The sequence below is a fragment of the Schistocerca americana genome, chromosome X, assembly GCF_021461395.2.
Source record: "Schistocerca americana isolate TAMUIC-IGC-003095 chromosome X, iqSchAmer2.1, whole genome shotgun sequence".
Classification (NCBI taxonomy): Eukaryota; Metazoa; Arthropoda; class Insecta; order Orthoptera; family Acrididae; genus Schistocerca; species Schistocerca americana.
This window is the reverse complement of record NC_060130.1, coordinates 192,164,651-192,177,490: the sequence shown is the minus strand read 5'-3', so window position 1 is coordinate 192,177,490 and position 12,840 is coordinate 192,164,651. Positions and strand designations below refer to the sequence as shown.

General features: G+C 38.2%; 1 protein-coding gene across 1 annotated transcript; it reads right to left on the bottom strand.

Annotated features, from left to right (window-relative positions):
* Positions 1-1,078: 1,078 nt before the first annotated feature.
* Positions 1,079-2,251, bottom strand: LOC124555901 (craniofacial development protein 2-like). The gene has a single exon (XM_047129959.1). It carries the CDS (start codon positions 2,249-2,251, stop codon positions 1,079-1,081), a length of 1,173 nt encoding a protein of 390 aa, XP_046985915.1.
* Positions 2,252-12,840: the final 10,589 nt, after the last annotated feature.

The window sequence follows — 12,840 nt, the reverse complement described above, 5'->3', positions numbered from 1 at the left end:
CATTGTCATCAGCATACTGCAGCTCTGTCACACGAGTGGTACTGGTGAACCTTTTTGAATGGAGTCTGGACTGGTTGAATAATCCTCCATCAAACCTGTACTTTAGTTCTATTCCTGCATTGTTTACGGTTGTCTCGTAAAGCATAGCTGCCAGATACAATGCAAATAATGTAGGTGCAAGAACGCATCCTTGTTTAAGCCCACTTGTTATTGGGAATTCACCAGTCATTTCATTCTGGCAGAGGACCTGTCCAGTCATATCAACGTGGAGAGCTTCAATCAGATAAACAAAATGTTCAGGGCAGCCGAAGCGTTTTAAGACCATCCACATGGCTTCTCTGGGAACTGTATCAAAGGCCTTTTCTAGATCGTAGAAAACAAGTAGTAAAAGCTTTTGCTGTTCTCTGCACTTCTCCTGTAGTTGTCGTGCACAGAAGATCATGTCAATTGTCCCTCTTGAAGGTCGAAACCCGTATTGAGACTCAGGTAGTATAGTCTCTGAAAGTGTCTGGAGGCGATTTAAAAGGATTCTTGCAAAAATTTTTCCAGTGACAGAGAGTAGAGATATTCCCCGGTAGTTACCACAGACGCTTCTGTCGCCCTTTTTGAAGATGGTGACAATTGTGGAGTTCTTCAAGTCAGCTGGTACCTTGCGGGTTTCCCACATTAATGTAATAAGTGAGAAGAGTCTAGTTTTTAGAGGCAAGCCGCCACCCTCAATAAGCTCCATCGGGATGCTGTCAGGTCCAGGAGCCTTCCCAGGTTTCACACTCTTGAGTGCCTTGCAAAATTCTTGAAAAGTTGGAGGATCAGCCAGCCAGGGTTTTGGAGGGTGCTGTGGGACATTTTTGAGAAAATCTCCAGCGGCAGTAGAAGGGCTGTTTAACAGTGAGCTGAAGTGCTCTTTCCAACGATTTAAGATGTCCTGACTTTCAGTAAGAATGGTGGAGTTGTCAGCAGCTTTAAGTGCTCCTGATGATGAGCAGATAGGTCCATACAGCTCTTTAATACCAGCGTAAAAGCCACGCAGGTTCCTTGCATCAGAAAGATTTTGGAGTTCTGTGGCTTTCTGTTGCCACTATTTGTTCTTGATTACTCGTATTTCACTTTGACATTTCTGCTTGAGTTCTAGAAAGTGTGCTTTCTTTTCTGCGCAGGATGGATCTTGAGCAAGGGATAGGTAAGCATCCCGCTTTGCATTGATGATGGCTTGGATTTCTCCGTGGTTGTCATCAAACCAGTCACTTCTTTTCCGTGCACTACAACCAACAACATTCTCAGCAGTTTCTTTGATGATGTTCTTTAATGTGGTCCATTCTTGTTCGACGTCATCTGTGGTTGCTGGAGCTTTGTTAAGTTGTTCGGACAGTATGTCTTGGAAGTGTGAGCGAACATTTTTGTTGTTCAGGTTGCTTATGTTGAATTTTCTGCGTGGTGGGTTTGAAAAGTGGGATCGTGGCCTGCGATACTTTGGTACTCTGAAATGGCTGACTAAAAGTCTATGGTCCGTCCAGCACTCATCGATGTTTAGTGCTGCTTTTGTGATGAGAATGTCTTTCTTGTCACGCTGTCGCGTAATAATGTAGTCTATAAGATGCCAATGTTTGGAGCGTGGGTGCATCCATGTGGTCTTATAACGGTTACGCAAATGGAATTGGGTATTGGAGATGAAAAGCTCGTGCTCAGCACATAGACCAAGAAGTAGCAACCCATTTGCATTGCAGTTTCCCACCCCTTGTTTACCCATGACATCTCTCCAAAAACGGTTGTCCCTTCCCACTCTGGCATTGAAATCACCAAGTAAAATTAATTTATCTTGAATGGGTATTTTAGAGAGAGTACTGTTCAGTTGGTGGTAGAACTGATTCTTTGTGTCTTCATCACTGTCTAAAGTAGGAGCATATGCAGAGACGAAGGTGATGAATCTGTCTGAACCAATGGGTACTCTAAAAGTCATCAGTCTTTCATTAATTGAGACAGGTGTAAGTCGAAGATCTTTCACTATTTTCGTTTTTACGGCAAATCCTGCACCATGGATGCGTGGTTCTCCTGCATCCTTTCCCTTCCAGAAGATGGTGTACCCTGAACGTACCTCACTAATGTGTCCCTCACCTGAGAGTCTTGTCTCACTCAAGGCAGCTATGTCTATATCTAGACGGGCTAGTTCTTGGGTGATAAGAGCGGTTCTTCTCTCTGGTCTGTAATTGTTCACGTCCAGGAGGGTCCTGACATTCCATGTCCCTATTGTCATAATCATTTCATTCTTCTTTTATTTTGTCTGCAGTATAAGGAGTGACCTACTGGGTGCGGATTCCCAGCCCGGTTCAAGTGTGACTTCCGATGTTTAGCCCACATTTTCTAGGGCCTTCCCCATTCAGGGTGGGCAGCGGTCATCCTAAATAGGCCTGCCCAGTCGCATATGCAGGACCGGATTCCCGAGTAGTCACACGGGTTCTCAGGAAGGCGACCATCACACACCTGCCGCCAGTGTGCAGGTCCAGACTAGTAGCTTCCAGCCTCACTCGGAGCCTGCTACCATCGTCCTTATCCCATCGCCATTGGTCTTTAGAGAAAATGACAGGAGAAATTGCCATTTGCGTGAATTTCTTTAAGGTGGATTACAGCTTGCGAGGAAGTGACCCACACACTATAATTCTGGAACAATTCATCACGGCACATATGTATGTGACATGTGACTTCAGGTACCAGAACTGCAACGAACTGCCGCGAGCTCTATGATGGCTGAGCGGCGCCTTTACAGCCAGTTCATCTGGCATGACCTCTTCCGCCTCCACGTTCTTTGAGAACCTGGGATATAAGATTCTTCTTCCGCTCGCTTCGCCGTTGGGTCGGAGGGTAGATAATAGATACTAGAGAGGAAAGTGAAAGACACCCTTGGGCCTCGGAAACCTAATACCGTTGGGGTCGAAGAAACCAAGAGTTGGCCGAGGGGGGCCGGATAGGAAAGGAAACAGGAGAAGCCTGACACAAGTAAGTGGAAGTAATGCCAGGCTTAGCTAAGGGCCCGTGTGGTTGCCACCCACATACTCCCAAGACGGGAGCCCCCTGCGGACCTGAAATATAATACATCATATACAACATCATATGAAATTCTTTCAGTTAAATAGCTGAGACAATATTAACCTGTTCAAAAGGTAGAAAGTATTTTTTGTATCTATAACTTCTGTTGAATAAAGGTAATGTTAGAGGATGGTGTCCCTTTACAGTATCCCCTTCACAAAATTTTGAAACTGTTTGTTTACAATATTTTGTGACAGACTATAAAGTTTGACAATCGGTGTACAAAATGATGCCAAAAGGTTGAATACTGATGTATAGAAGTATCTGGTACATAACATATTACAGAAAACAGAAAAATATCTGCTATACAAGTCATAATCTATACATATGTCAGGGCATGGCATTCAGCTTTTCAGATCTGTGGAGCATACTGTTAAAAGACAAATAATACAAAGTCAAAACATTATAACACTACACTATGGAAATAAGTACAGAGACTATAATTACAAATTGTAAGTACACATCCATAAAATCACACCTTCAAAGCCTTAAAAAGAGACGAGAAAAAATTCAGAGCCTAAGTGTACGATGAGTGAACCGACTCTAAAAATACGACGATGGGTACAGACCAGAGGAATATACTCAATTATGAGTAGGAATATAGTACAAAATCAATCAGCTACATAAACCAGAGTATTTGAGGATATGTTGATTCATGAAAGGAAGGAGAGTCATAAATAGCTTTAAATGATGACATAATAAAGTAGCTTGAGGACAAAAATCGGTGTATGGAAGTAGACATGTATACATCTTGTTATATTGACCAGTCTAGCAAATAGTATGGAAGACATACAAACTAACCTACATACATAAAGGTCTAGAAGACTCATTTACAACTGATAAAAAAAAAAAAAATATACATACTGATTCAAAGTTACATAATGTATTGGGAATTTAATCCCCCTACTTAAAAAAAAACTTACATTTATGTGAAATAACACTGTCTTTGGTAGTCTTGGTTAACAATTTACAAATCTCAGTCACAACACTGATGTAGTTGGCAGGTGCTTGAGTACATTACCCAGCACCTATGATTTCTTGTAAGTTGACTGGTCCAGCCAGGTACAGCCATACAGCAGTGTGGGAGTGAATCTACCCACAGCTTTCAGTTTCCTCCTTAGAGTTCTCAAACTTTCAGTCTAGCATTCAACCAAATCCTGAAACATTGTTTTATGTACTAATTATGCTGTTCAATACCTTCTTTACATCACATGGAGTATGCTCTCCCTATTAAGTTTCCAAAAGCAGTTACTTATGTGAGATGAGATTTAAAAATGGTTCACATATGAAACTTTGATAAACGGAGTTAACTGCAATGGAAAGAATAAACTAACAAGGTGATACACACAGATATACTAACATACTATTCATATTTTTTACAGTACAAATTATGTATATTATCCCATTTCAAAATTGCAAAAGGATCTACTCATGTAGTCTCATAGCATATATGTATCATATTCTAAAGCACAAATCTATTACAAAACATCATTATATAGTGCATCATAAATTTGAACAGCCTATAGATAAGACAAAACTCTAGGAATGACATTATCTTACATACTACATCCTTGATAAACACACCACAATTATGTAGTCCTATGAATCTGCAAACGTAGTGTGTATTTTCTTCTAGATAATTAAGCATCCATGGTCATAGGTCTTGTCCTCTATACTACAAGTTAACAGTACTTTAACATTTTACATACTTGCTTTACTTACCACTAGTTCCTCCTATCTTTACACGTGCAATGGACATTTCCACAAAACTCTTATTATGCTGGATCTTGTCTCTAAACAGTTCAGATATACCACAAATTGGTACCTGTCTCAAACAAACAGTTCCCTTCCCACTGATCAATCTTAATGTTAATGTATGGACATCCAAAACCTGAATCATCATCTCTGATAATAGACACTTCATGTAAAATATCACTTTCAATTTTGTCAAATGCTACATCCACACTGTTTTTACAGGGTTTAATCAACTTTACTGATATCATATAATCACTTTGGTTATTCATTTTGTCAGGTATAGATTAAAGACAAGGAATGGATTCCATAGTGCAACTGACCTCACTTATTACAGAAGGAACACAAAAAATATATTACTGTCAAAATTACACTTCCTGCTCAGATCTTCTTTGACTTCATTCCACCAATTTCGATATAAATTTTGACTAACTACAGCTAACTTATTCCAGAATGCGCATTTATCTATGTTACCATCAGTCTCGTCCAAAACAAACTTAAAAAGGTTTTGACCTTTTTCTCTTGGCTTACAGATAACTCATTACTCTGTGTGATATTAATGAAAAACTGCTTTGACTGGACTGGTATTCCAAGACTCTCACTTACATCAACACATACATCACCTTACCTTTATTCACAAATAACTCTGAAACTTCATTATTCTTAAACTCCACAACTACACGATAATCATCATAATCATAATCCCTGATGATGATTATGACTGATGATTATGATTGATGAGTATGATTGATGAGTATGATTCATGAGTATGATTGATGAGTATGATTGATGAGTATGATTGATGAGTATGATTGTTGATTATGATTGATGATCATACATTCATTCTGAATAAGCTACCAGTCTCAGACATACCAACTTCAGTCATTTCACGGCTCTCATTCGCATCTACATAAAAAATACTATCTAGTTCAGATCCAGTGGAGTCATCACCTGACTGGTATACATCAATAACTCTGTTTTCTGACCAAAAGAAGAAATCCTTAGTACATACTGCATCAAAACTCCCATTAGTGTCACATTCTGGTTTGTAATTGGTACTGACAACACTATAATTAAATATAGTATCTCAAAACTTTTTATCAAAACATAAGTGATAAATTAAAAGTGTAAATTGAAGGTCCCATGCTTTTTGTGTTTCCATGCCCCAAAACTATGGACCTTCATTGAGGCGGATTGCTGTTTCCTGAGTAGTTACATCTACGATTGTTTTTTCTATTAAATTGCCCTAGGTTATCCCCATTATTCCTATCCTGCTGATGTTAAAAATTTCTGTCTCTATTAACATTTTGATCCTGATAGAAGCTACCATTATCTCTGTTTCTGTAGTTATTACCATTGTAATATCTCTCATTTCGATTATTATGGTACTTGCTTCTTTCTACTGCACTATCCAGCCTGTCAACATATTGTAAAAATTGTTCAAGGCAATCATCAGGTCTGTGCACTAAATCCCACTGCAACCTTTTTGGTAATCTCCTTTCGAGTGCATCAGTCATTGCCATTTCATCAAATGGTTTATCAAGGTGCATAAATTTCTGAAGTTGATTCTTACAAAACTCTTTCAGGGTATTGCCCAATTCCTATAATTAGGACTATTCAAAAGTTCACTTTTAATTCTCCCCTGTTCAGCTTCTGACTATAATTTATTTAAAAAACTTTTTTTGAAACTTTGAGATGTTTCCCACTGACTTAAATTTAGATTTACCCAAGACAGAGCTTCGCCTTCAAGACATCTTTTAACAAATTTAATTTTTTGACTGTCACTCATGCCTGACACACAACTCTCTTTACAGTGGTGCAGAAGATCTACTGGATGTGAATTGTCTTACAGAAAAAATTTTGATTGGAATGTTGCAACATGCAACACTATTGTTTGAATGCAGATTTTTGTAAATACAGTTTTCCTGAACTGCTGAAATTTTTTGATCTAAAACATTTACATTAGTTTGCATATTGTTTTCAACATTTAAAATTCTTTGATTTAAACTACTAAAGTTCTGTTCCATTTTTTCTGCTATGACCTTCTGTTCAACTCTGATGTCATTAACATTCTTCATCTGTCTTGCAGACTCGGCAACTAACTCATTTTCCAAAACAATAAATATATTTTCTAAGACATCAACTTTTTTGTTCACACTTCTTAATCCCTCGGACAACCCATTTTTTAGCTCTGAAACGTGATTACTAAGTTGGTCTGTTTGGTATTGTACCTTATCCATTTTACTATTGTTTTCAACTTTTAGGTCATTTAATTGTCCTTGTAGTGAAGTAAATTTTCTATCATTGTCCGTGCTTATTTCAGTTGACTGCTCATTAATGCACTAAATTTACTGTTATTATCTGTCTTCATTTCCTCTAGCTTTGCTCAAATTAACTGCAAAATATCAGTTTTTATTGTTTCTTTGCTGACTACATTTTCACTTGGCTCATACATGTCCTGACTGGGTCCCACAGCTTTCACTTCTACGTCACACCTGCCCTCATCTCTATTCATTTTGTTAACAATCACACAAGTACACAAACAAATTAATTTCACAAATACTTTGTACTTAGCTTTCCTTTTTGATGTCCCTCATTGTAGTTGTAAAGTCCTCTTTCAATTGATCCGGTCCATCATTATGGGAAATATCTCATCACTGTTGTTATAACTTGGCTGTGCAGCTCTCGGTCTTCTTTCTCTGAGTGATGGGAAATTCAATATAAACTGCAAATGGCACAAAGCACTGTCCCTTCTCTAACAGACAAAACTTCACTATCAGTCAATTGATCACGCCACCAATTGTAAAATTACCCTCCCTCACATCAACAGTTGATTTTCACTCTTCTAAATAATTGACTTGTTTCATAAGCTTTGAGAGGAGTAAGATTGACAAATAAACTTTTTTACTTACCTTCTTTTATCATCATTGGCTCCAGTTTGTCACATCTTGGGGTTGATTCTGGAGGCTTCCATTTTTTGACTTTGTAGGTTTTCAGATGACATGATAACTGTTAAGTGAGTCTGTTGTGTAATTTCTGTTTTTGTACTTTTTTTATTGTATCACATTTCTCTATATCACACTGTCTTTACAATTTACACTTCCATAAAACCAAAAATTTTATTTTTATTGCCAAAATTAAAAACATGTCCAATTCCATCAGAGTTGTGCCCACTATTACTTCATTCTGTGGTACTAACAACAGTCCAAAGAGTTTACAAAACAGGGTTTACAAACTTTCTTGACAAAAGAAGAATTTTCACAAAGCTATATAATTATTTTATAAATGAGACCAGAAATATATTTAATAAATATTATCAGATTGTGCAATTAATAATAGGAATTTTAAGTGAGCCAGATATTTCGTGATTTTATTTTGTGATTTCAAATATTTCCAAAAGAAAATTAATTTTAACTGTAAATATACAGTTAATACATATCAATTGTAATAAAATAATGTCTTTTTATACATTTTAGAGTGAAGTATAATACATCATTCACAAAATCATATGAAATTCTTTTAGTTAAACCGATGAGATAATATTAACCTGTTTATAAGGTAGGAAGTTTTTTTTTTGCTATCGATAACTTCTGTTGAATAAAGGTAATGTTAGAGGAGGGTGTCCCTTTACCAGTGGTACTTGCTGATGAAGCACACTATGCACCTAGCACACAATTTCTCACATACTTTTCAACATCCTGTCTTCACACTCTTCACCAATATTGTTGAGCAACCTTACAATCTATTGTTCTTTGACCTCTGTGCCCAGTTAGAACGTGGTTGTGAACTTCTTTCAATACTTCTTCCCATAATGCAGCAGACATCATGATGCATGGCTCAAGCTTCAGTGCCCTACCTAGCATTCCATTGTGCATGGCAGATTGTGGCTATGTTTTGAATAGCTTGAAGTCAGCATCAGCAGTTAGCAGCTTCTATCATTCTGTATGGTTACAGCCAATGTCCATATGACACCAAACTTTCTGCTTAATCCGTCTGCATTTTATGTGCTTTCTGCCTGACTTATAAATCTCCTCCAGTCAAATTTGTTTAATTTCAATTCCCACCAAGTCCACCTGCTTGGAGCCTCCTTCAAGCTTAATAGCCATTTTGACACTGTGTGATCATTTAAGACTTTCAATTTCCTAGCATAAATATAGCGCCTGAAGTACATGATACCACACATCAAACTCAACATTTCCTTTTCCACACTCAAGTAATATTGCAGCTTCATTTAACTGTTTTGATGCGTAGGCTGCAAGATGCTCTTTCCCATTCACATCTTTGCTTATAGTACAGCCTCCTGGCTAGCTATTTGCATCACAGGACAGAACAAATTCCTTCTCATAATTCAGAAATATTAACACTACGTTGTCTGGTGATACAACAGTGGTGTCGTGCACAAAATAGCGGTCAATGGCCGGTGACACCACAGTGGTGTCATCTGCATAGTATCGCTCAGTGGTCGGTGACACCACAGTGGTGTCATGAGCATAGTATGATGCAGGGGCCAGCGCCAGCACTTCAGTATCTTTTGCATTCTGTTGGTGTTTTGTTTAGGTAACAATAAGTTACACACATCAATAAGTTTTTTGTTTTTATAAGTACTTGCACCCTTTCATCATGGCAGATGAAAGAGAAAATAGGATTATTTACAATGAAGGTGCAGACGTCTTGTCTGACATTTTGAATGACTTGGCTGATTAGGAAGAAGACATAGAATATCAAAAAAATTAAAGTGAAGCAGAATCGTAGGAAGATAGTAAAATACGTCCAAGAAGAATTCAGTGAAGGCTACGGTTTCCAACTGATTCGGCTGAATCAGATGAAGAAGACAGTGCACAGGGGTCAGACTTTGAATTACCAAGGACCAATAATAAATTTTAAGGATCCTCGGGTCCAAACATATTTCCCAAAAATACACAGAGCATTGAGGATATCGTAGAATTAGATGTCGGGAACGATCTATTTGAATATATGAGCAACGTATCCAACAAGTACTATAGTCAAAATTGCAAGAGAAGGAAACTGGATTTAAAAAATGCCAAATTTGTCAACGTTATGGGACCCAAGCATACAAATTGGTTTGGGCTGCTATACTTATGAGAATTATAAATACAGCAAGGATTGATTATTATTGGTCAACAAATCCATTGATAGACACACTGATATTTTGCAAAACGATGTCCTGCAACCGATTCAGACAAATATTATCATTTTTACATTTTTCCAACAGCAACAGTAAACTGGATAATGCCGACCGGCTAGTCAAAGTGCAATTCGTAATAGATTATTTTTCCAAAAAGTTTGAAGAAATGTTTAATCCAAGTCAGAACATCTCAACTGATGAAGGAATGACACCACTGGGTGGACAGTAAAATTTTAAAGTTTATAATCCATCAAAAATTATGAAATACAGCATACTCATTCGGATGCTGTGTGATTTGAGTACAGGATACATTTCTTCATTCGAGATATATTCCGGTGCTGGACAGCCTTTAGCAAAAACAGTGATGGAACTATTGACGCCTACTGAGGGAAAGTGGCACCACTTCTGCATGGCTGATTATTAGAACAGTGTAGAACTTGCAAAGAAGTTACTTGAAAAGAAAATTTTAGTTTGTGGAATGACATGGCAAGATAGAGGATTTCTGGAAAATTAAAGCTCACAAAAGTCAATGTTTTAGAAGCTTGTCATCTATGGAAAGGTGACAAGTGGCCAGTGACAAGCCAAGTAATCTGAATTAGTGCTGCCGGCACCAAGTGTATAAATTTGTACGAGATGTGAGGACGGCAAAGTGCTAACATGAGGCTAGTTGTTAGTGCTCCTTTTATCTTTTTTGAATATGAAATTGGGAAGATCTTAGCTGTAAGTTGGTTAGTTTTAGTGATGTACAAATCAGTGAAGTTGGCCATACATAAATATAACATTTCTGAACCTCATTCCATGTTGATTAAGTATGATGTGGAGTCATTTAAAATATTATGGAGGATTTATATTAATGCATGGTTTTGCAGTGATATGTACCACTAAAACTCTCTTGAACTTCCAGCTGCAGCAAGTGGTTTAAAACTCACAAGCTTTCAGTCACGTACTCCTTGGCAACTGTCAAGTAGTGACTGTCTTTTGGTTGCCGCTAACATCCTTTACTGCTGCACTGCCTTACATGACGTCACTGGTGCTCACTCCAACACCATAAAGGGTAATGTTTGCATTGCGCCCCTGCTGCACCTGCTTCAGCTTTCTGATGGCTGTGTTACAATCCTTGCTCAACGGTAGGCTACCACCTTTGCTGAGGGTGTTTTCACAAACTTTTATCTATCACTTCTTTAATTATGCTATCCCAGAAGCAACTAGTCCATGTAATAAATGATGTCTCTTTGAATGCAGTATAATGTGAATATTCTAGAGCATGCTCTACTATCACTGATTTCTTATGACACGACAGGGGAAAGCATCTCTTGTGTTCTGTCTGACAGAAAACTGTCAATGCTCACACAGCATTTTATATACTCCTGGCATTCTGAGGCCTACATCACTTTTACAGGTCTCGTGAGTTGTCAAATTTTTGTTGGAGGCCTGTAGACTGAATCTGTTTCATACCCCTTTAAGAAGTGGCTAAAATTTCTGATTAATGAACCACAGAACGGAAAAAAACATAAGCTTCATTGAGTTTTATTCAGGGTCCTTCTGCTCCTGTGTTTTCAGGAAGATGGTTTGTGAAATCTGGTAACTAGTGTATCTGTTTTCCTTGAATACTTTCTGTATGTGGCTCAGTTCCTTCAGCAGGTTTTCAGCATCTGAGACACCTTCCACACAATGCACTAAGATCCTCAGAACAGAATATTTTTGTGACAGATAGTGATAGCTGTTAATGTGCAGGTATCTGCAGTCTGCAGTATGTGTGGGTGGGTTTCCAGTAAACACTGTGGCTGACACACAAATTGCTTTATGGCAGATGAGGACATCAAGGAAGTGCAAGACACTACCAGTCTCTACCTCCATTGTGAATTTGATGGTGTCATGGATATTGTTGATGTGGTCCAAGAATTCCCCAAGCTTTTTACATTCATGAGACCAGATGATGAATGTATTGTCAATGTAATGATAAAAGCAACTAGGCTTTGCAGGAGCCACATCCAGTGAAAAGCATTTGTCTGATTAAAACATTCTATATTCTCCATCATACAAAATCAGATGGACGGCCTCACATTGGAAAGTCCATTAGCTCTAGTTATACCCAACTTGTTTATGGAGAACATCATGCTGGACATGCCTCCTGCAAAGTCTGATTGCTTTTATCATTACATCAATGACACATTCATCATCTGGTCTCATTGATGTGAAAAAACTGGGGTAATTCTTGGATCACATCAACAATATCCATGATAAAATAATGTTCACAATTGAGGTGGAGACCTATAGTGCCTTGCTGTTCCTTGATGTCCTCATCTGCTGTAAGGCAATGTGTGTCTCAGTCACAGTGTTTACTGGAAATCCACCCACACACATCGGGATCTGCAAGCTAACAGCTATCACAATCTGTCACAGAAATGTTTTGTTCTAAGGACCTTGGTGCATCAATAGAAAGCTCTCTCATACACTGGAAGGTTGCCAAAGGAACTGAGTCACTTACAGAAAGTATTCAAGGAAAACAGCTACAACAATCGCCAGATTTCAAAAGCCGTCTTCCCAGAAACATAGAAGCAGAAGGGCCACGAGAAGAAATATAAGCTTGTGTTTTTTCCATTCTATGGCTCAATAATGGGAAAGATCAGCCATTTCCTAAAGAGGCATGAAATAGATTCGGTCATCAGGGCTCCAACAAAAGTTTCACAACTCATCAGTCCTTTGAAAGATGGTATAGGTGTTTGAATGCCAGAAGTACATAAAATACTGTGTGGGTGTGGATATTTTTATGTTGGACAGACTGTGCATACTAATGAACAGTGCTGAGTAGAACACAAGATACTTTCACTTTTGTTACCCTGAGGGATCCATGGTAGCAG